Raw genomic sequence first — 23,583 nt, forward strand, 5'->3', positions numbered from 1 at the left:
GGCAAGGAGCCACTGATGTGGAAACATGGTGATGGAGATAGTGCGTTAATGTGTCAAAGAGAAGGGGAGAAGCGTATGTGTGTCAGGCCTCAGCTAGATTGGGCTTGAAGAGCTCTGAGTGATTTGTGTTAACTAAGAATTTAGCCCTCTGGATTTTGGCCAATTAGGTTTTAAAATAATAGTTATGATCTGAAAAGCCACGTTATTGAAAGACAAAGCAAAAAGATTTCAAAGACTTAAATAGAGTTTTAATTTTTGCAATTAAATATAAGCCTTTGCTTTAACATCTAAACCTTACACTTTGATTTTTAGCTCCTTTTTTCTTTCAAAATTCAGAATTTGAATGAATATTACTGTGTTGGTATTTTAAGATTATGATTTCAAACAAATCTTTCAGTTTCAGAATTACTATGGCAGCCATAAACCACATTTATTAGTCTTCAAATTAAAAAAAAATTAGTAAAACACAGTTTTTAAAAGACCAGGAGAAATTGTTTTTTAAAGTTTAATGAGATCCAAGGAATCAAAGTATGAAATGTACAGCAAACCTTTTAATAGATTAGAGTCTGTGAAGCTCCTTAAATGACTGGATATTATCTAGAGAGATTTTTAAATAAAAACACACACCCTCACCCCAGCCTCGCACCAGGTGAGGCTCATGAGCCTGTGTTTATTGTTATAAACTGGGGGATCCTGGTGTGGGGACCAGCACAGTTCTGGGCCCTGTGTTAGGAATTCCTGCAGCTGAAAAGCCCTAATGAAAGACACGGTGGGAAGAGACAGGACAAGCCCGAGCTCGGATGACCTGTGCTTTGTATCTGGTAGACACTGGCTGAAGACAACACCGGACCAGAGCTGGGGACACTGGGTAGAATTAGAAGAGACTGATGTTTAAATAGACCTGATAGTTTAACTCAGGCTTAGGCGGTCTTGTGTCTCATTTTCTACCTCTGAGTATCCTCTCAGATAACAGTGTCTTCCTGATACTCTGTGATAGTCCAAGCTCCCCTCCATACCTAGACCTGCTTTCTCAGAAGGTCTCCTATCCGTGTCCCAGTCTTAACCTCTTACAGGGTGCCATCCTTATTGCCTAAGAGAACTCACAGTGACATGTGTATTGGGTTGGGCTCTTATTAACTAGATGGGTCTCCCATCGGTGGAGTGCATACCCCTCTTCACTTGTCCAGGCCACTTGTCTTCGTGTCTGACCTCATGGGCCTCGTGATATCTCTGCCTCCACATACCACATACTTATACCAGACAAACAGATGAGCATATCTGGAATCAGCATTGCAGTCCACCCATGAAAAAATCAGCAATGGAGCCCAGTCAGTCCCAGCTATTCAGAGTTGTTCAAGTGCAGCTGTTGAGTGATCACAAATATGTCAGGTAGTACTGCTGGCCTCAGCCCCAACCTGCAGGGCTCTCAGGCTGAAACCCGGAAGTGTCAAGTGGTTGCAAGCCTGAAATCTCATAACCTCAACGGAGTTATGGACTGAAGGCAACAGGAAGAGTTTATAAGTGGTAAAGAAGATGTGATCCAGTCTGGGACAGGGGAGGTATCGCAGGTGACCGTGTGAAGATCTTAGGTGGAGAGGAGGCTGGATTCTCTTGACAGCTCTGAGCACCTCTCAGCTGGTAGCAGCAAGGCTGTGGGAGCAACTCCCTGTGGCTGTCCTGATCTTGATCTTCATTCTTATTCTGAGCTCCTTTTCCCTTGCATAGATTAAAATACCCAACCATAAGGTGGTGCCATTGGTAAAGAATCTGCCTCCCAATGCAGAAGATGCAAGAGACACGGGTTCAGTCCCTTGACTGGGAAGATCTGGAATATGAATGGCAGCCCACTCCAGTAGTCTTGCCTGAAAAATTCCACGGGCAAGAGAAGCCTGGCAGACTACAGTTCATGGAGTCACAAAGAGTCAGACACAACTGAGCACACATAAGATTTTGTCCCTTGTTAACTCTTACTGGCGGAGAAGGCAATGGCAAGCCACTCCAGTACTCTTGCCTAGAAAATCCCATGGATGGAGGAGCTTGGTGGGCTGCAGTCCGTGGGGTCGCTAAGGGTCGGACACGACTGAGTGACTTCACTTTCACTTTTCACTTTCACACATTGGAGAAGGAAATGGCAACCCACTCCAGTGTTCTTACCTAGAGAATCCCAGGGATGGGGGAGCCTGGTGGGCTTCCGTCTATGGGGTCACACAGAGTCGGATACGACTGAAGTGACTGAGCAGCAGCAGCAGCAACTCTTACTGGAATGGTTTTAATTGTTAAAAACCTACCAGGAAGAACTTGCTGTATCCTGCCCCTCCTGCTTCTTTGAGCAGCTGGGACAGACATAAAGAACTATAGTTTTGCTCAGCTGTCATGCCTTTCCTGCCACATTTTTACCCTAATTTTGAAGAGTGTTTCACCAAAACAAATTAAGTAATGTTGTAGTATTGATGTTTCCTGACACTGCAGCCCTAGACAAGTACATTCCTCATTAGAGGGTTTTAGAGTGTTGCTGTGGTAAAGCATATGAAATGCAGATCTCAAATTCTGTTTGTTTTTCAGTCAACAGACTGGTCCACTAGGGTCTAAGAAGTCTAAGAATGGTTCACTGGGGTGTAAGAAGTCTAAGAATGGTCCATTAGGGTCTTAAGATGGTCTGTTAGGGTCTAAAAAGTCTGAATATGTGTGAGATTGGTGCCCTCTTGGTTGTTCTTCCCAAAACGGTACACGGGTCAGCTTGTTTCCAGCTACTAATCGGCTCCTCAGTACCTGTCATGCTGGCTCGCTCCCTGTGTACGAGGTGCCCGCACCTCCAAGGAGACCCAGTCCTGTGTCAGCTCTCTGTCCCTTATGGCTTGTACACATGCAGGGAATGTCTTGGTATGAGGCTGGGAATTCCTGTCACTGACAAATAATAGTCCCCTTTATAAGTCATTGGAGATCTGGAATGGTATTATGATCTCAAGATAAACTTTCTTAAAGATCTTGAATATCATGCAGTTAGAACGGGGCACTTTTTTTCTTTTCTATGGGGGACATCGGAGGCAACTCATTTTTTCTTTCACAAGGTTCAACAGATCCCATTTTTACCAGACAAGGGAACTGTGCACCAGTTATGGCTTGTTAGAGGCTGGTTGGAAGCCACAGGTGCCAGCATCCACAAAGGTCAGGGGTCACCTCTTGCCCCAGGAAAGACAGGTTTGGGGCCCAGTGCTACCCCCTGTGGCTTTCTTAACACCCTGCACTTCAGTTCAGTTCAATCACTTAGTCGTGTCCAACTCTTTGCGACCCCATGGAATGCAGCATGTCAGGCCACCCTGTCCATCACCAACTCCCAGAGCTTACTCAAACTCACGTCCATTGAGTTGGTGATGCCATCCAACCATCTCATCCTCTGTCGTCCCCTTCTCCCACCTTCAGTCTTTCCCAGCATCAGGGTCTTTTCAGATGAGTCAGTTCTTTGCATCAGGTGGCAAAAGTATTGGAGTTTCAGCCTCAGCATCAGTCCTTCCAGTGAATATTCAGGACTGATCTCCTTTAGAATGGACTGGTTGGATCTCCTTGCTGTCTAAGGGACTCTGGAGTTTTGTCCAACACCACAGTTCAAAAGCATCAATTCTTCGGCACTCAGCTTTCTTTATAGTCCAACTCTCACACTTGCACTTGAGAGAAGCATTGATGTCAAAATCTCTGAATGTAGCATCTTCAAAAGGGAAAGTTTTAGTCATTTTTGTATGATTGCCAGTAAACATTTCATAATAACAGAACAATGGGCTGAACAAACCGAAATCAACTTTGAGATGAAGAGAACATTCTTAGTTATCAATTACCAAACTTCAGGCCACCACAGAGGTTTTGCATTTTCTTCACACCCCTCCAAGGAAGTCTCTCACTTCAGAAGCCTGGAGCTCTATTTGTCCTCCTGGCTGCTTTGTGAAACAAGGTGAAGACCAGTCAGCGGCTTTAGGAACAACTGAAACCAGTCACCTGCGCTGCGGCAAAAAGGAAGCACTAACTCTCCAAACTGCACGGCCGCTGGCGTTCTCGGGTGAGTGCCAGGAGCAGGGCTAACAGATTGGAGCCCTCTGAGAAGTCTGCACGGAGCGGTTAACAAAAAGGGAAACAAACTTTCTGATGTGGGCTTTTAGGAAATTCAGGATGGCATATGTGGCATCCCCCTGTGCTTGGTCGTAACAACTTCACTGAGATGCGGGGTGAAGGAGACAGGTGGAGACAAGCAGGAGGAACACTTCAGGCACAGGCAGGCCCTGTGGGCACCGCCGTGTTACACAAGCCCGCGGCAGAGACCTGCATAGGAGAAGTTCCCCTCGGAAGAGTTGTCTGCAAACGTGCACTCACAAAAGACAGTTCTGGAGAACAGGCTAACAGTCGTCACCCCCTCTACTGAAAGGGCCTTCTTCATAGAGATGTCGAATGTTATTACATTCCTGTTTGCCCACCCTTAAAAGAAAACAACTTAAAAATGTGTCAGTTATCAAAGGGTTTGGGGGGTTACTAATTCATATCTGGGAAATGACTGATGACTGTTGCTCTAACCAGTTTGTTGCTGGCATCATACCCATTTCAGTTCTCTCTGAGGGAACAGGCTGCCTTAGAAAGAGAATCATGTTCACAGCAAGGGGAAGACCTTAGAAAACAGATCAAGAAGCCTTGTAAAGGGCATCCCTGCCTAGGGAGGAAGGACGAATGAATGAAGAGACTCACCCTCTGCTTTCCAGACTTATGTCTCTAGCTTCCTCTTGGCCATTGCCTCGGGCAGCTCAGACCCCACCTGTCCAGGACCCAGCTCATGTCCCCTGACATCTTCCCACACAGCAGCTGCCCCGCACCTGCCCCTTGTGCAGCCAGGAGACGTCCCAGCCACCGTTTCTTTCCCCCCAGCATCTGACTTATCACCAGGTACTGCCAGGTTACCTCTAAGGTAGCGCTCAGCCTCCTGTTTCTCCCCACTTAGCCCGGCTCCACGTGCCGCCTTCTCTTACCTGGACTCTCACGAAAGCCTCACACCTGTTGCCCTGTGTTCACTCCTCCTGCCTCAGGTGTGCCCGCAGAGGACCATGCCTTTGAAATACACATCCTTTTCTGCCATTTCTCCCACTTAAAACCCCTAACCTCTGTCAGCTCCTCTGAGGGTACAGGGAAAACCTCACAGCACTGAAGCCTCGTGTCCTGGCCCTTCCCTTCTCATCTGTCTTCTCTCCTCTCCTCTCCTCCTGTCACCTGATTAAGTCCCATTCCATCCCTCAGATCTCACCTGAGGAGCAGCTCAGGGCCCAGTATCCCTTCCTCAGGGAATGCGCCCTGACCTCCTTAGGTGGGCCTGTCCATGCCTAAGGCTCGGGGCTGGTATCCCTTCCTCAGGGAATGTGCCCTGACCTCCTCAGGTGGGCCTGTCCATGCCTAAGGTGCTCCTCCTGCCTTCCCTGCCTTTCTCCTTCACCTCTCAGTGAAACGGTTTGCATCCGTGTAAGCATCACTTCATGGGAAATAGATGAGGAAACAGTGGCAGACTTTATTTTTTGAGGCTCCAAAATCACTGCAGATGCTGCTTGCAGCCATGAAATTAAAAGACGCTTACTCCTTGGAAGGAAAGTTATGGCCAACCTAGATAGCATATTAAAAAGCAGAGACATTACTTTGCAACAAAGGTCCGTCTTGTCAAACCTATGGTTTTTCCAGTGGTCATGTATGGATGTGAGAGTTGGACTATGAAGAAAGATGAGCGCTGAAGAATTGATGCTTTTGAACTGTGGTGTTGGAGAAGACTCTTGAGAGTCCCTTGGACTGCACGGAGATCCAACCAGTCAATCCTAAAGGAGATCAGTCCTGGGTGTTTGTTGGAAGGACTGATGCTAAAGCTGAAACTCCAGCACTTTGGCCACCTCATGCGAAGAGTTGACTCACTGGAAAAGACCCTGATGCTGGGAGGGATTGGGGGCAGGAGGAGAAGGGGACAGCAGAGGATGAGATGGCTGTATGGCATCACCGACTCAATGCATATGAGTTTGGGTGAACTCCGGGATGGACAGGGAGGCCTGGCGTGCTGTGATTCATGGGGTTGCAAAGAGTCAGACACGACTGAGCGACTGAACTGAACTGAAACACCCCCAATGCGCACAGTTCCCCGTGATCCACCCAGTGTGCTTGCTATTGGCCACTCCCGGCTCTGGTGGCCTGACTTCTGTTTACCTTTGTCCAGGCCCCCTGGTGTGCTCCTTCCTCCCTTCCCCTCCCACACCCATCGTGAACACATGACTGTAACTGTCAACTAAGCAGAGGGCATTTCTGATTAATTTTGTTATTGTATTAATAGCATGTCTTCCTGAGTGAAAAGGGTGCGATAGTTTTATTAAAAGTAGCATGTGGCTGTACATCTTCCCAGGAGCCTACAGTTTTTTTAAGTTTATTCTTTGTCTCAGTGCCACTTTACATTCACAGGGTTGATTTCTAGCCAGAGCAACTGGCTTGTTGAGATTATAACATGATTTCACCCCTAGAACTGTAGTTGTGTTTGTTATGACAGGTGTATTCATGGATTAGCCACACCAAAAGTGGACTGCGGCTCAGACAGCTCTTGCTTTCCTTCTGATTGTGTTGTTTTGGGGGCAGAGCTAGTGATTTTCACTCTTCAGATATTAGATTTAGAATACAGTAAGTCTACTACATATGAACAAGTTCCGTTCCAAGAAGGTGTTCATAAATCCAGTTGGTTCATAAATCCAACAAAGTAAGTTTGTAAGTCCAAGCTGCAGTTTCACTCCTGCCTTATTTTGATGACACACAAGTTCGTATATTTGAAAGTTTGCAACTTGAACGTTCGTATGTAGAGGATTAACTCTAATCTTGACTCAATATGTCCCTCTTGGTATTGCTTTGGAAGAGCTGCTGTGTAACAGGTTGCAAGTCTGTTTCACCAGTGATCTGGAGACATGCATGCAAAATGTTTGTTTATAAAACAATTGAAATAGGGCATCCTGTGTGATATTGTGTGTGCAATGGGAGCTCTCCAAGGATAAACTGCTGAAATTGGGCTTTTCAGAGTTTCATGTTCCCGGTTCTGATAGCTTTGGGTTTTAAGTGAGAAAATGCCCTAAATTTCAGTGTTAGTCTCACTTATTTTTTCAGCAGGCAATCTTTTCTGTTTCTGGCTTTATAACTTCAACTATCTCCTTGGTGACAGTTCATATAGAGAAAGATGCGTGTGTTTGGTGGTCATGCCGTTCTCCAGTAAAGCATACTCTTTTTGAGCGTAACTCAGGAATGGTGTCTCCAGTGCTGGAACTCTCCATAGTGGAGCTTCCCTCCATGTGTCTTTGCCACTGGGGCTTTATAAGGTGACTTCACTCACATGGTATCTGTTTCCAACACACTTCTTCTGTCTGCCCCTGGTGGGGTTAGTTGCTAAGTCGTGTGTGACTTGCTACCCCATGGACTACAGGCCTCCAGACTCCTTTGTCCATGGGATTCTCCAGACAAGAATCCTGGAGTGGGTTGCCATTTCCTCCTCCAGGGGAATCTTCCTGACCCAGGAATCGAACCCAGGTCTCCTGCATTACAGACAGATTCTTTACCAACTGAGCTACAAAGGAAGCCCTCTGTCTGCCCCTACCCTTCTCCAAAGAACTGTATCAGAAATCAGTTTATTCTCAAAATGAACATTTTACACGTTCCAGTCTATCCCTGTTAAAAGAATAGTTCAGTCGCTCAGTCGTGTCCGACTCTGCGACCCCATGAATCACAGCACGCCAGGCCTCCCTGTCCTGACCTAAATATTCTTTTAAAACACCAGAATCATCTACAGACTTTATTTTACTTTACATTTTATTGTAGTTGACTTTAAAACAAGATATTTAGAAATGTGTGGTTATTCCTTATTGGATTTCATACTTATATTTCACCTGCTAAATTCAGACTGTGGTGGGAAGCTGTGTTCTCCTTTCTGTTTTCACAGTGAACCATTGGAAATGGTCACTTTAAAAATCTGTGTTTGCTTCTGGGATTTTTCCCACAGAGCCAGCCCATTATTGGCAGATTTATGTGTCATGTCTGAGAAATCTCCCATGTGAATAAAAGGAGGATCTGTGAAAACCTGCTGGTGTGTGTATAGACTGAGGAGCAGGGGGGAACGGTGCTGGATAGAAGTGCAAATGGGCAGGCTCCGTGTCTGAATTATTCTTGTTGTGATGACCTCCTTCTTGTCATGGAATGACAGATCTTAGACACCTAGGTCTAGTCCCAGCTGAAGACTGATTAAAGTTCCTTTGGTTCATTCTGCAAGTCCACACTTTTAAATGACAGCCCCGCACATCACATCTCAACACTTACAGACTGGGGGGTCATGCCGGGCTATACCCTGGCCCCACCAGCAAAGGGCCATGTAGTAAGTGCCTTGTGGTTTGTGGAGCCACCAACAGTCATTTTCACAGGACGCAGTCCAGTAGCCGCCTCAGCAGCGTAACAGCAACAAAAAGTTATTTTCAGGTGTTTATCAGCCCACCCTCCTCAGACGTTATTGGGCCTCCATTGCCACAGCCATTGTGGGTAAAGAATCTGCGGCATCGGGAGAGTGTCATTCATGATAAAAACCATCTGAGCCCGTAGACCCGCTAGAAGCCACAGCCCAACAGTTCACAGACCCGAAGATCAAGGTTTGGGCCCTTTGCTCCTTCATTTGGGCAGTATTTTATGTTGAAAATGTTTCCCTTGTGTGAGTTTGTATTTTCGGCTGTTTTTGTTTTTTTGCTCTTGTTTCCTTTTGAAAAAAAGGACTGTCTGGTGACTGCTTTGCGCTCCTGATTCTGTTCGGAGCACTCCAGATGTTTCAGTATCAGAGAGCCTGGAAGTCCATGAACACTGCTTCTGGTCCTGGGAGTGGTCAGCGGTCCAGCTGCGTTAGCTTTCTGTCGTGAGCCCTGAAAATGCTCTTGTTGGCGGCTCCACGGTAGTTGGAGCACTCAACCTAATCAGAGAGGCCACCATCTTCTGTTTCCTTCCAAAAAACAAATTGTCTCCATTTCCAAAATTCAACAGAGGCCATTGAAAACTCTTTTTTAGTATAAAGCCCATTTTGCTTGTTCAAAATTACCAGTAGTCTTGGCAGTGGTTTCCAGAGCAGTCATGAATAGGGTTTCTTCTGTGATGATGACAGACTGGCTCTCTCCCCCACTTAGACAGGTGGCCAAGTGTGTGCGCGTGAGCACGAATGCCCTGCTCTCCTGGGAGGGCTCGTTTCCCTCTCAGCTCCTTCCTGCTTGGATACCACCCAGGAGGCCTGTAGCCCCCAGGATAAGTACCTTCCTCGAGGTCGGTGTCCAGGGGTTGATCTGTCCACTTCCACCACCTCTCACTGTGTCCACCTTACCGAGTAAACCCTCCAGGAACCCAGAGAAAAGCACCGCTCTGGTTTGTCCCTTCCTACAACAAAAGAGGGCGGCAGAGGATGAGATTGCTAAATGGTATCACCAACTCAATGGACATGAGTTTGAGCAAATTCCAGGAGATAGTGAAGGAAGGACAAGGAAGCCTGTCATCCTCCAAGTCCACGGGGTCGCAAAGAGTTGTACACTGCTGAGCGACTGAATAACAGCAGCAGCAGTGCAGGAAAGAGAAGTGTGGTGGACACAGGGGAGGTGCACCGCAGGCTGCCTTGTCCTGTGAAGAGTCTGCCACGCCAGGGGGCCCTGAGAGAGGGCGTACCGTACACCGGTCTGCGGGCAGGCTTGGGGGCTTCTCCTTCTGCCACTTTCTAGCTGTGTGTCTTCAGGCAAGTTGTTTAATCTCTCTCATCCTTATTTTCTTGCTCTGTATGTGACCATAATGCTCCCTCCTTTCCTCCAGGAACTTAAAAAATTACATGTATAAAGTACCTAGAAATCATGCTGGGCATATTTGTCAGTACTTGAGTGTTCATTGGAAGGACTAATGCTAAAGCTGAAGCTGCAATTCTTTGGCCACCTCATGCGACGAGTTGACTCACTGGAAAAGACTCTGATGCTGGGAAAGATTGGGGGCGGGAGGAGAAGGAGACGACAGAGAATGAGATGGCTGGATGGCATCACTGACTCTGTGGACATGAGTTTGAGTGAACTCCGCGAGTTGGTGATGGACAGGGAGGCCTGGCGTGCTGTGATTCATGGGGTCACGGAGAGTCGGACACGACTGATCGACTGAACTGAACTGAACTGAATAAATTACTAATATTTATCATCATTATCAGTTCCTCCATGTTCATATGTAAGAATTGGACAGCTTTCCTCCTGGATCCCAGCAACAGTGGATGGTGTCACTAGTGACAGAGTCAAGAGCCCTGGCTTTTCAGTCTGACTTTTAAAGCCAGAGGCATAGTTTCATCGAGGACTGTTGTAACCAGCAGCTGACATCCACTGCTGCTGCTGCTAAGTCGCTTTAGTCGTGTCCAGCTCTGTGCGACCCCATAGACAGCAGCCCACCAGGCTCCCCCATCCCTGGGATTCTCCAGGCAAGAACACTGGAGTGGGTTGCCATTTCCTTCTCTAATGCGTGAAAGTGAAATCGCTCAGTCGTGTCCGACTCTTTGCCACCCCATGGACTGCAGCCTACCAGGCTCCTCCGTCCATGGGATTTTCCAGGCAAGAGTACTGGAGTGGGTTGCCATTGCCTTCTCCAGACATCCACTGCATGGACCTTTAAATCTTGAACTTTTTGTTATTTTTAAAACCTGTTATGTGCACTTTCATCATCTTATGGTGATTGAAGATGCAGACTTGGGGGAGAAATAATAGATTAGAATTGAACCTTTGAGGTTACTTAGTTTAACCATCTGCCTGGTGGATTTTATACTCTGATTCTTTTTTTCCACCTCAGTTGTAAACAAGTTTGCCTAAGGGACTGTGAGTTTCATAAATATGTTAGTTTCACCAAATGTGAAATTGAGTTTGGTGGAAGCTTGAAAAGGTAGTCATCTATCCAAATGCCCACTCACAATGATAAAAACGTTTTCTGTCAATTCATTCATTTAACAAATACTTTTTAGTAGCTGTGATGTGCATATTTGTACTTCTCAGGAGGCATATACTAGAAGAGCCAAGACATGAACCTAAATTATGTTAATATACAAAGGAAAGTGCAGAAGCTATAAAGCTATAAAAGGCACAGAGTCTGGAGAAAGCAGAGCTTCCAGGTCAGGGAATAAGGACGGCCTTTGTAGAGGAGGTGACCCCTAAACCTGGATTTTGAAGGACAAGTGAAAGTTGGCTGAAACCTGAAAGCAGTCACTGACTTGGAAGTAGTCTCCAGAAAACACAGCCTGCTCATAAGTCAAGGATGCTCTCCATGTGGTTTATCAGCTAAGAGAGAATGATCCCAACAGGTGTTTGCTTGTGAAACAGTTACATAAATGTTAAATTGTCATGTTGAATGAAAATACCTGAGAAGAGAACCTAAGATATTAAAGTTAATGCCAATAGTCTACATTCAGTTCAATTCAGTTGCTCAGTCATGTCCAACTCTTTGCAACCCCATGAATCACAGCACACCAGGCCTCCCTGTCCATCACCAACTCCCGGAGTTCACTCGAACTCATGTCCATCAAGTCGGTGATGCCATCCAGCCATCTCATTTGTTGATGTTTAAAACCCTAACCATATAGGATATGTTCATAGCTTCTGGGCAGTGTATTTATAACTATTTGACGACTTAAAGATTAATTGGAAACCATCAAGTGGTCTTAGACATGTTCTAATGACCTGCCATCTAATCCCTACCATCTTTAGGGGGACTTAGGTGAGCTGAGAATTCAAGGCAGAAATAACACTCCTTCCGCCCAGAGCCACACTCACATTAGCCTTTCAGCCCTCTGGGATATTCTTTCCAAGCTGTTATAAGTGTTAGTTTGTGTAGAATTTCTCTGAATGGTTGGTATAATATTTAAAAGAATGAGAAAAACCACTCAAACCCTTGATACTTTGAATATTCAGCTAGATGAAATTTGAACTTCTACCAAGCACAAAGTTGAATCCACTGAAAATAGCTTCACTTAAAGAATAGTGTTTTTTAATGACCTATGTTAATTTCTTAAGTAATCTCTTAAATTTTTTTTTTTTTACTGTTATACATTAAGAACCACCAAATGACAGTTTAAAGGAAGTGGAGGGGGTTGTAATCATAATTAATTTGGAACAGATAAGCCAGGTGTCTGTGCATTTTTCAGTTCAGTTCCGTCACTCAGTCATGTGTAACTCTTTGTGACGCCGTAGACTGCAGCACACCATGCCTCCCTGTCCATCACCAACTCCGAGAGCTTGCTCAAACTCATGTCCATCACATCGGTGACGCCATCCAACCATCTCATCTTCTATCATCCCCTTCTCCTCCCACCTTCAATCTTTCCCAGCATCAGGGTCTTTTCCATTGAGTCAGTTCTTCGCATCAGGTGGCCAAAGTGTTGGAGCTTCAGCATCAGTCCTTCTAATGAATATTCAGGACTGATTTCCTTCAGGATGGACTGGTTGGAGCTCCTTGCAATCCACGGGACTTTCAAGAGTCTTCTCCAGTACCATAGTTCAGAAACATCAGTTCTTTGGCGCTCAACTTTCTTTCTGATGCAACTCTCACATCCATGCATGACTACTGGAAAAACCATAGACTTGACTGTATGGGACTTTGTCAACAAAGTAATGTCTCTGCTTTTTAATATGCTGTCTAGGATGGTCATAACTTTTCTTCCAAGGAGCAAGTGTCTTTTAATTTCATGGCTGTAGTCACCGTCTGCAGTGATTTTGGAGCCCAGGAAAACAAAATCTGTCACTGTTTCCATTGTTTCCCCATCTTTTGCCATGAAGTGATGAGACCAGATGCCATAATCTTCGTTTTTGTGAACGTTGAGTTTTAAGCCAACTTTTTCACTCTCAGCATTTTTAGCCTTCCTATCAGCTTTACTCCTAAGAGTAAATGTTAGTAGCCAAAACTTTGATAAGTTCTTTTTTTAAGTGTACTATTTACATAAGAAAAGCTTGACTACCAACAGTGGTGTCTTTGCAAGATTTTGCAGTGTTGCCATTATCTTTCTTTCTGTATCGTAATTTTCCTGGAAAAATGAAACCACCGTGCTGTTGAAACCTCTCCCCCTGTCTTTCCCTGTCTCATTACCAGCAGTTAGAGGAATGACATTGTGTGACAGTTGTCTCCTTCAGTTCAAAGAATGCCCTTTTCCTCTTTGCAGGATTTAAGAGAAGTTTGTCTTTCTCAGAGCATAGGCACAAAACTAAGTCACTATAAAAATGAGTCTGCACAGCAGTGTGGGAGGGCTGACTGGGAGCCTGTTGGGTCACTTGTCTCCAGCATAAAAACTCCTTTGTTGTTGTTCAGTCACAACATGTCGTGTTTAACTCTTTGCAATCCCATGGGCTCTGAAGCACGCCAGGCTTTCCTGTCCTTCACTCTCTCCTAGAGTTTGCTCAAACCCATGTCCATTGAGTTGTTGATGCCATCCAACTGTCTCATCCTTGGTCGGTGCCTCCTCCTCCTGCCTTCAATCTTTCCCAGCATCAGGGTCTTTTCCAGTGAGTTGGTTCTTTGCCTCAGGTGAACGGTGCTTCAGCTTCAGTCCTTCCAATAAATATTCAGGACTGATCTCCTTTAGGATTGACTGGTTTGATCTTCCTGCAGTCCAAGGGACTCTCAAGGGTCTTCTCCAACACCACAATTCAATAGCATCAGTTCTTCAGCTCAGCCTTCTTTATGGTCCAACTCTCACATCTGTACATGACTACTGGAAAAACTAGCTTTGACTATACAAATAGACCTTTGTTGGCAAAGTGATGTCTCTGCTTTTTAATACTCTGTCTAGGTTAGTCATAACTTTCCTCGCAAGGAGCAAGGGTCTTTTAATATTAGGGCTGCAGTCACCATCTGCAGTGATTCTGAAGTCCACGAAAATAAAATCTGTCACTGCTTCCACTCTTTCAAACCCATTATAGGACCAGATGCCAAGATCTTAGTTTTTTGAATGTTGAGTTTTAAGCCAGCTTTTTGCCTCTCCTCTTTCACCCTCATCCAGAGGCTCTTTAGTTCCTCTTCACTTTCTGCCGTTAGGGTGGTATCATCTGCATATCTGAGGTTGTTGATATTTCTCCTGGCAATTTTGAAGTTCCACAAAAAGAAGTGGAAGTCTGATGTTTACTGTGTAATTTTAATATAGGGGAATTGATGTGTTTTTAATAGACCTAATTGCACAATGTTAAAGGGAATTTTGGAGTTTCTTTCTCCAGTATTCATTATATCAGAAAATTTAGGTCAAAGAAAAAAATTTTTAAACAGCATTTTCACACTGCCCATCTGCTTTTTATTTCTTGACTTTTGGTTTTTGATGCAAGGGAATTCAGTCATGTTAATGAAGAGTCAGATCTTTTTAAATGTTAGAAATTAATTTTGCGTGCTTTTGTAATTCCTGTTCTTATTTCAAGTTCCCCCTTTCCTGTTCATATTCCTCTCTCTAAATTATAACCTGGAACACCTGACATGATTATTTGTGGATCTTATATTATTTGGAAGTTTTACATGGGCATTAAATAATTACTTAGCAGTAGAGTTCAGCCTTTTGCTTCAGGAAATAAATTATTTTAAGGGAAGAAGAAAAATAACGGCCCCACCCCTTACATAATGACTGCCACGGTGAGAAATGACTGCCGGGTAAACTGCGGCTCCTGTGCGTGGTCAGTATACGGATGCATGTGCTTTCTCTTCATGTAGGCAAGGCGGCTTTCCTGGCATGAATCAGAGTGGACTCATGGCTTCCAGCTCGCCCTACAGCCAGCCCATGAACAGCTCTGGGCTAATGAACACCCAGGCGCCCCCCTACAGCATGACGCCCAATATGGTGAACAGCTCAACAGGTAACCATGACAGCTCCCTTCTTCCAAGGGCTGCTCTCCCCCTCTGCTCTTCTCCTCGTTGGTTTGCACCACTGAGAGTGTAGAGGCAACCTGAGCAGCCAGATCATTACTTGCTCCATCTATTAAGTCTTAGGGACATTACATTTTTTGTAAATTGTTTTTTTCATTCTGTATTTATGTGATATGTGGACGTCTTTCAAGTGTCGTTGGAGATTGCTTGCAAAGTATTTACATACAGTAAGCTCTCTCTATCTTTGGACATTATTGGAAGATCCCGTGACAAAGTCTGTAGTCTCTGTTTGCTGGTGGTGGAGATAAGCATTAAAATTCATATCTCAAAGGAAATGATTGAAGGTTAGGACAAGGTGGTATTTGAAAGAGGGTTTATTTTTTTTGCATTTAGGTAAACTCACCTTTAAATGTATACATGAAAATAGTTGTTTTTAAAGTGCTATTTGTAGACTGTCTCTGTTGAGAAATCATGCATTTTTTTTAATTTGTTTTAAATTTTTCATAGTACTTAATTTTTTCAGAATAGTCTATGATCTCAATAATTGCATTCTTAGCAAATCTCATCTGATTAGTGGACTAAGAGTGTTCTGGCAGTTCGTGGAAGTAACAAGAATGTCTAAAACTGTGCACATGTTCCACATTCTTAGACCCCTTAGGTCCTGAACCACCTTCTTAAAATCCACCTAAGTATCTAGGGATGACGAGCACTGCTCTTTAAATAAGAAAATGCTGATGTATTTCACCTGACCTGTTAACTTTTTCTGACGCCTACGTTTTGGGAAGGATTCCCTCCTGTAGTTAATCTGGAACTTTGCATAGCCAGCTGTGTGTCCTGCAGTGCTTTATGATGTGTTAGGAAAACCTCATGGAGTCAAAGGCTGGGCTCCCACTTGTTAACCTTTTTTCATTTCCTCTGCCTTCTGCCACCTTTCTGACCTCTCCATCTTTGAAAGGCCGCCCCAGGAGCTGTCGTCTCTTGATCAGGAAGGACAGACAGCTAGAGACTGGGCTTGCATCCCACTGAGTGTCTAGCGTTTGTTGGTTTCTAGGGCCTAATTTAATAGTGCCATTCCTGATCACTTCTCCTTAAAAGTTTATGGAAGAGGGAAAAATGGAAACTATTGGTGAAAATGAAGCTTTTCAAATAAATAAATAAAATAGCCCTTCCTGATGTTAAGCGGTCATTCATCCCGGCGAGTTGGATGATTTTACATTTAAGATGAAAGGTGAAAAGCTTGAACTGTTAGCTAGAAGCTTTCCCTTTCCTCTCCAGGACCGTCGCAGGTAATGGTGTGTTTGGGTTATGACATTATGTGTTTTGTCTGGCTTGCTGAAATAGAATTACTTTAGAGCATTGAAACTGCACAATAAATTTTCCCTACTATTAGCAGCACTCATTTTTCCCTTTTTTCCTTTGGACCTAGAGCCACAAAAATAACCAACAACAAATAGATGCCCTGCCTAAGAAGATTTATGTATTCCTGAGTAGTAACCAATTTAATGGAGATTCACAGAGAGGGTTTCTTTTTATTATTATTATTATTCAGATAATTCAGCTATTTGTTATTTCGTACAGAGGAAATGTTCAATGAAAGACCATTTATCCTCATGGTCTTTTGTATGGGCCAGTAGTAGTATATTTTTTATTGCATTGTGCATTTTGAAATATTGAATTTTTAATAATTTAAGCATTTATCAAATTTTCCTCTACCCATTTATATGATTTGATTTCAGCTTTATTAAGTCAAGTGCTACCTGATAGAAAGTAATCATCCAGCATATCCAAGGAATATTGATGATTTAGCATTTACTGTGTGTCTATTGATGGATACAGGTGAATCTGCTTAACTGCCTTATAGTCTTTGAGGGACATGGGAATGACAGAGGAGCCCACAATTACGGTGCAGCTCCTGACAGGAGTTGTGGTCTGAAGGTGTACACTTGATTTGTCTAGATTTGTGCTTGTTGCATTGGAGAAGGAAATGGCAACCCACTCCAGTGTTCTTGCCTGGACCAGGGACGGGGGAGCCTGGTGGGCTGCCGTCTCTGCGGTCGCACAGAGTCAGGCATGACTGAAGTGACTTAGCAGCAGCAGCAGCAGACTTGTCTGTGGGGTCGCCAAGAGTCAGACACGACTGAGTGACTGAACTGAGAGGTAGGCTAGAAATGGCTTGGATCATCACCACCTCAGTCTTCTGGTTTGGGCCCGTGGAGATAAATTACCAGTAATAACAGCAAAACATTTTCTCCAACCATGGACACCTTTGGATAAAGTATAGATAATACAAATGATGGCCAGTGGTGTTTTAGGAACCTCAGTTAGCAGCTCGGCATGTTCTTTGCTGAGTTCAGACAGTTGTCCTGTAGACAGTGTTCTAGGCCAAAAAGCAAGTTCTCCTGTGTACTGTGACAAATTGTTACAAGCATCAGTGAGCAAGTGTTTATTTAAATGGAGTCAATGTGACTGTGAATGTGGCAATTGTCTCCTCCCATCAGATGCGGGGAGAAGTGGGATGGTGAGCAGTGGGCTTGCTTCCCTCTAAAGAAGTGGTTTTAAAATATATATTTGGACTGAAAGATTAGAATTATGTATTACTATGGGAAAAATTGCAAATCAAGTTTAACCTTATTAAATATACCCTTATATAATACCGGTGCTGTTAGTTACATTGTACTTATTCATGTTTCATTTTATAATATCACTAGTCATATAATTATCTACATATAAACCATCACCTTAAAGAAGATATCTAAATTCTAGAAGATATATCTACCATCTGTGATTCTGAGTTCACCTCAGCAGAAATCACTGCACAAAGTCTTAGCGCATTTCCATCCGAATAACCTAAGAGAGTAAATGAGCAACCCTGTGGCACTGTGGCCAGGCACCACCCCCTTGGAGGCAGGGCAGCATAGGGAAGTTTCAGGGGATTATTTCAAAGCTCTGCTGACCCAGCCAGAGAGAAGTGCTTCTCCTGAGCTTTTCTCATACCCTTTGTATGTGTTAACTGTATTCTGTGTATATTTGCTACATATAAAAATAGTGAATATCTGCAAGTGTATACACTTAGATAGACCCTTTTGTGTTTTCAAAAACAAGGAGTTAAACATTTTACAGAGTATTTTATTTGCCATGAAAAGAAAAAGAACTGTTTGTGTGTTTCTGGTCCTGTTTTACCATCTTCTGGGAATAATTTTGTAGCTGTGATGGGAGACTAAGTTAAGGAAGCTGGAAGGGTAGGAATGAATGTTTAAGTTCACTTTTACTCACACCATATGTTTTTTATGTTCTTGTTGAATATATTAAATCCAGGGTGGGATAGCTGCCTTAGGACCTTGACCCCCACTTACTTTAAGAGCTCATTCTTCTCTTAAATTCCAGTGGTGAAGCCAGAGGCTAGTGCTTGAGATGTATATACAGTGCCCACACAGCTCTCTCTAGTCACAGGCTCTTTACTGCCCCTTTTCATGTCTGAACTTTACATATGGGATTACTGATGTCAGTAGGAGGAACAGTGCTTTGATTTAACACATCCTTATATTACTGGGGGTCTTTCCCTTCTGGAAAAGGAGAAAAAAATAGTGCTCTGGGAGACATGCGGCTGTTTGCAATGATTCACTGAGAATTCTGGTAAGAAAAATAAACTTTTTGACAAAAGGAACAGTAAAAGCCACAGTAAGGAAAGACCTTATGATCCATTTGGTAAAATAAAACACAGGAGATGCAGGTTTGATCCCTGGACCAGGGAAGTTACCCTGGAGGAGGAAATGGCAACCCAGTCTGCCTGGAAAATTCCATGGACAGAGGAGTCGTAAAGAGTCAGACGTGATTGAGTATATGACACTCACAGAGGGCAGGAGTACAAAGTAAAACTGTTACTCTATATTTTGTACTTATGTTTCTCTCAAAATAATTTTTTAAAAATACTTATGTTTGCATACCCTGAATGCCCATTTTAAAATATATAATAGAAAATGAAGAAATTTGGGGAATTTCAAACCCCTATCCATGCTTATATATTCATCTCAGTGTGATTTTCAAATCGCTCTAAGTTGTTATTAATTATCATAATTCAATGTTGGCCTAATGCTTTATGTTAAAAAAAATTACTTTTGTGTGCATTAACACATTTAATGCATGAAGAAGGAACTACTAAGAAATTACTAATTCCTATTTTTCAAAACTCATATTCAGGCGTAATTTATTATAAATACTGACAAATTATTATAACCTTAGAAGGAGCAGGACTTAACAGAAACCCCATGCCCATGACTTGCCACTTTTCTCTGGAATTGTGTGATTATCGTTCCCTTGAGCCCACTCTGGGAATAGCCAGAGGACATGTGGACTTTGGTAAAGAAGCCCTGCTTTCCACATTTGCCCTGCTTTTTTTCCTCTTCTCTTCTTCTCAAAAGGGGATTTCTTCACGTAAAGATGTTCCCAATTTCATGTCCTGGTAGACCCAAGAGGTAAAGCTGCAGGAAAGCCATCCGCTACTTTGCACAAGGCTGTCTTCTTGGTGTAATATCTCTCAGCTGCTTTTTTGAGGTTTCACACATTCACAAAAATAACCACGTTTTTAGCTGATCCCAATAGATTTTTCTCTGCAGCTGCATCACTTGAAAAAGCTTTTTGTTTCAGTTCTTAAAGTCTAAGTATTGAAAGTAATTTGAAAAAAGAAAGAAAGAAAAACATCCCAATTATGATTTGTGTGTGTGGTGATGACTTCAAGGGCTGACTGGGCTGCAAATGGGCTTTGAAAAACAAGCCAATGTGCCCATGGAAAATACAGGCATTTCAGAGTGCATCATTGAGTGTGCTGATGTAAACTCACAGGCACGTGGCCGGGTAGGCTTTTTTGGCAGGACCTCTGGTCTCAACCTGCAGTGATGCTAACGATATTAGCAAATTAACACCACCAAGCTTGCCAGCTAATTCGCCAGAGCCCTGCTCACTCTCTCACTGCTGTAATTAAAACTAATTATTTTCTAAAACATAGTAATACATGAATATGTGCAATAATCATTTTGTAGTGGGCAATCTGTGGAGCCTTTTTTTTAAGCTTTTTTTCTTTTTTTGGCACATTATGCTGCATGTGCATGGCAGTGGTTGAGCCAGCACTTGGATTTGCAGAATGTGAAATGGGTCCTGTTCATAAAACCTCGAGTTTTAGTTTCTTTTGAAATGGGAATGTTTTCTGGTTTTCACGCATTTATAAGGCTCATAATTCTCTCCCCTTTCACTTTCTCCTTCCACCTCTCCTCACTCTGCCTCTTCACACAACTGGGTGGTGTGGCACTCACAGCCCAGTGCCGTGCAGATGGTTTGCACAGTGGGGTTCTATAGAAATTCAGTAGTTATGCCCTGGATGGCTACATTGATTCCCTACTCTAGCCTTGTTCTTCCTTTAAAAAGAAAGCTAAACCCGTATTTTTAAGTTAAAAATGTCTGCTAGTATTGCAGGTAAATCAGTTGACCTTTGGGAACCTTTTATTCTATAGCCTAAATGAACCTGACTGAATTTCTGAGCCGGGATCTAGAAGATGAGTCTTGCCTGAGATCGCAGGGTTGACTTGAGCTGGTGTGGGTGTCTGACCTGGGCTTTTGAACTGCAGCTGAGGACTGATCCATGTACATCCTGCCCCAGAATGAAAGGAAACCAGCCCCATTGCAAAATTCTCCTTCACAGATGACTTTCGATGATTGCTTTTGAAATCATCTGTTACAACCGTCTTCTGTCCTTGTAGCCTAGGCCATATGTAATAGATGTGACTTTTGAGTGAAATAGTATTAAGTGGTAAGTGATTTTACAAACTATGGATTGTGTGAATTTAGGAAGTTAAGAAAGCAGTAAATCCTCCACTCAGCCAGTGAAAATACACACACCAAGCCTTTGCTTCCAACACCTAATTAGCAATTTGGTCGTTGAGCATATTTCTATTTGCACCTCCACGATTAAAACCATAATAATTTTAAACACATAATATTGATAACAGTTGACTTTCGGTGGCTTAGGTCTTGAGTTAAATGATTGCTTTTCTCCCCCTCAAGATAAAAAAGGGTTGCAGAAATTAGCATTCTCTGAGTTACAGTTTCTTTCTCCTTTTTTTTTCTTTCCTTCCTTGGAGGGAAATTCGGGTGCCCCATCACTCGGTAGTTTGTGTTAGTGAGCACAGCCTGACGAGTCACACATATAATCCTAAACTCTCTCTCCTGTTTTCGATTAGCATCTATGGGTCTTGCAGATATGATGTCTCCTAGTGAATCCAAACTGCCCCTGCCTCTCAAAGCCGACGGTAAAGAAGAAGGCAGTGCACAGCCGGAGGGCAAGTCGAAGGTACTCCTCTCTCCTCTGCACGTGGTGTGGGGCCTGCTCGCTGCAGCTGCCGTGTGCTCTCCTCTTTTTTTCATTTGGTTTCTTCTCTTCTGCATGCCTCCATCTTGTGCGACATGTTTGCAGTCTTCTTTCCCCACCCCCGTCATGGTGTGGATCTGAAAGTTACTAGTTCTTATGGCATTTAACTGGGCGTGGGAGGGGGCGGAGGGACAGGACCCACCCAGAGAAGTGCCTCGGGGGTGGGGAGAAGGAAGGGATCTTGCCTGGTTTTGATACTTGCAGCCATTTTCTCTGCCTTCAGTTTATAGCTTCCTGTTTTGGCCGCCTCAGCAACAACAGCATACTTAATATTTTGCTTTCCTGCCTTATTTGATAAATAAGGTGAACAGCTTTTTTTTTTTTTCCTTTCTTTCATAAGGGGTAACCCATGCTTAGCATTCCATGTAAGCTTGAATAAGCATGGTGGCTTAGTGGTCTTATCCAGCATCCAGCAAACTTACCAAGTTATACTAATTAAGAATGTTGTTTTAATACCTTTATATGTGTGTGGTTTTGTGTGTTTGTTTGTACATGTCTTTATATATATATATATATAATATATAAAAATTAGTCTGTTAAACTGGATGTGCTTTTTGTTATTTTAAATAAAGTTTGCCCTACCTTTGTCTTTTTTTTTTTTTTTTATTCCTCTACCACAGGATAGCTACAGCTCTCAGGGTATTTCTCAGCCCCCAACCCCCGGCAACCTGCCAGTCCCTTCCCCAATGTCCCCCAGCTCTGCTAGCATCTCCTCATTTCATGGAGATGAAAGTGATAGCATTAGCAGCCCAGGCTGGCCAAAGACTCCATCAAGCCCTGTAAGTGGCTCTGGTTTTTTGCTTTTTGGTTTTTTTGTTTTGTTTTGTTTTTTTCGGTTTTTGGGGGTTTTTTGATAATTAATTCTGCTTTAATGCTTGCTTATTAATTTGTTTTATAAGACTTTTTCTTCGTAATTTATCCATGAAAGGATTTTCTTTGTAATTATACTAGTTACAAAATGAGTAAAGTTTGTGTGCATCGTAACATAAGCTGATTGCTAATAATGAAACCACTGATAAAGAAGCGTCTGTAAAAAGCATGTAATTGCGCTGCTGGGCCCAAACTCCTTCACACGGTGACTTTGTTTAAATGTCTAACCCATTGTGCACTTCTGGAAGATCTTTAAAATGAGTCAACTGTCCGTTTACATGGTAACTAATAGCAGCCATGGAGTAAATGATAAGTTTGGCCTTTGGACTAAATCTTTCATGGGCTGTTGTGTCTAAAACATCTTATGTCACAACTACCTATATCTTGAAAATATAAGTACTACACTCTGGGCACAGTTCAGCATGTTATAGCCCTACTTTGTTTCAATCTAGTTGTCAGAAAATAACAGAAAATTTGTAGAAATGTTAGTGTAAGTGAATATTTGGAATGCTACTCATAGATTAATGTGTGCCTACATTAGAATTGTTTGAGACAGAAAAATTACATCCTGTGCAAGCATGCTGAGAATCTTAAAATTGTTGATTTTATATATTTTATTTTTGCCTTAATATTCTTTAATATTCTTCTGTCTGTAGAACTAGGCTTTTATTTTCCTACTAAAGAAATTAATTCTGTGCCATTAAAGAAGAAGAAGAATGGCACTGTAGTAACCTTTATTTTACATTCATATAGGGAATCAAAAGATCTTTAAAAAAAAACTGAACATGCAATTACTTGCCAAGAAGGCTTAATTAATACGCTAATTTTTGTAAGACAATGTATTGAAGAGCACAGCTCAGGAAAAGCAAGTTGGGGGGAAGAAGACTCTAACTGCAGAATCTGGCAATCTAGTCAAAACCCCACAAGGAGGCTGCTATTAATTATCCATTCACTGGTTTAAACAGATAGAGCTGAAGGTTTGAAGATTTGGTAGTTCCAGTAAATGTTTGTAAAATTCATGTGGAGCTCTGCTATAACCAGCATTTTCCTTTTCAGAGGAAGAAAGGGCAATATTCACTATTACCTCTTCTCCAGACGTGTGTTTCGCTTTTTCAACAACCAAGATGAAATGAAAAAATGCTCCTAGTATGGGTTATGCAGAACTAATGAAAGAGAGAGTGCAGCTCCTTAATTCTGATATCTTTGTGTTATTTGCTTTGAGTCTCAGAAGGCAGCCAACATGGGGAGGGGTGTTGTCCCATAATCTATTCTGGTTTTTCTTTTCATTAAAGAAAAAACATTTTTGAATCGGTGATATTCTCAAGTCAACAAATAGAACCACATGTATAACTTTTCAAAAACACTTGTTTATTGGCTCAGAGGGGAAAATTTCG

At 43.0% G+C, this 23,583-nt stretch overlaps 1 protein-coding gene across 9 annotated transcripts in view; it reads left to right on the forward strand.

Annotated features, from left to right (window-relative positions):
• The window catches only part of ARID1B (AT-rich interaction domain 1B), a 434,495-nt gene that overhangs the window by 377,788 nt on the left and 33,124 nt on the right, over positions 1-23,583 (forward strand). For 6 of the 9 annotated variants that reach the window (XM_088840857.1, XM_088840859.1, XM_088840862.1 and 3 more), the window contains 3 exons: positions 14,749-14,891; positions 21,132-21,241; positions 21,940-22,098. In XM_088840857.1, the coding sequence (XP_088696983.1) occupies positions 14,749-14,891; positions 21,132-21,241; positions 21,940-22,098 (412 nt within the window). The remainder of the gene's footprint in view (positions 1-14,748; positions 14,892-21,131; positions 21,242-21,939; positions 22,099-23,583) is intronic. The other 3 variants (XM_088840860.1, XM_088840863.1, XM_088840864.1) reach the window with 1 other exon arrangement.

The sequence above is a fragment of the Moschus berezovskii genome, chromosome 10, assembly GCF_049115385.1.
Source record: "Moschus berezovskii isolate FMDL1 chromosome 10, NW_MosBer_1.0, whole genome shotgun sequence".
Taxonomy (NCBI): domain Eukaryota; kingdom Metazoa; phylum Chordata; class Mammalia; order Artiodactyla; family Moschidae; genus Moschus; species Moschus berezovskii.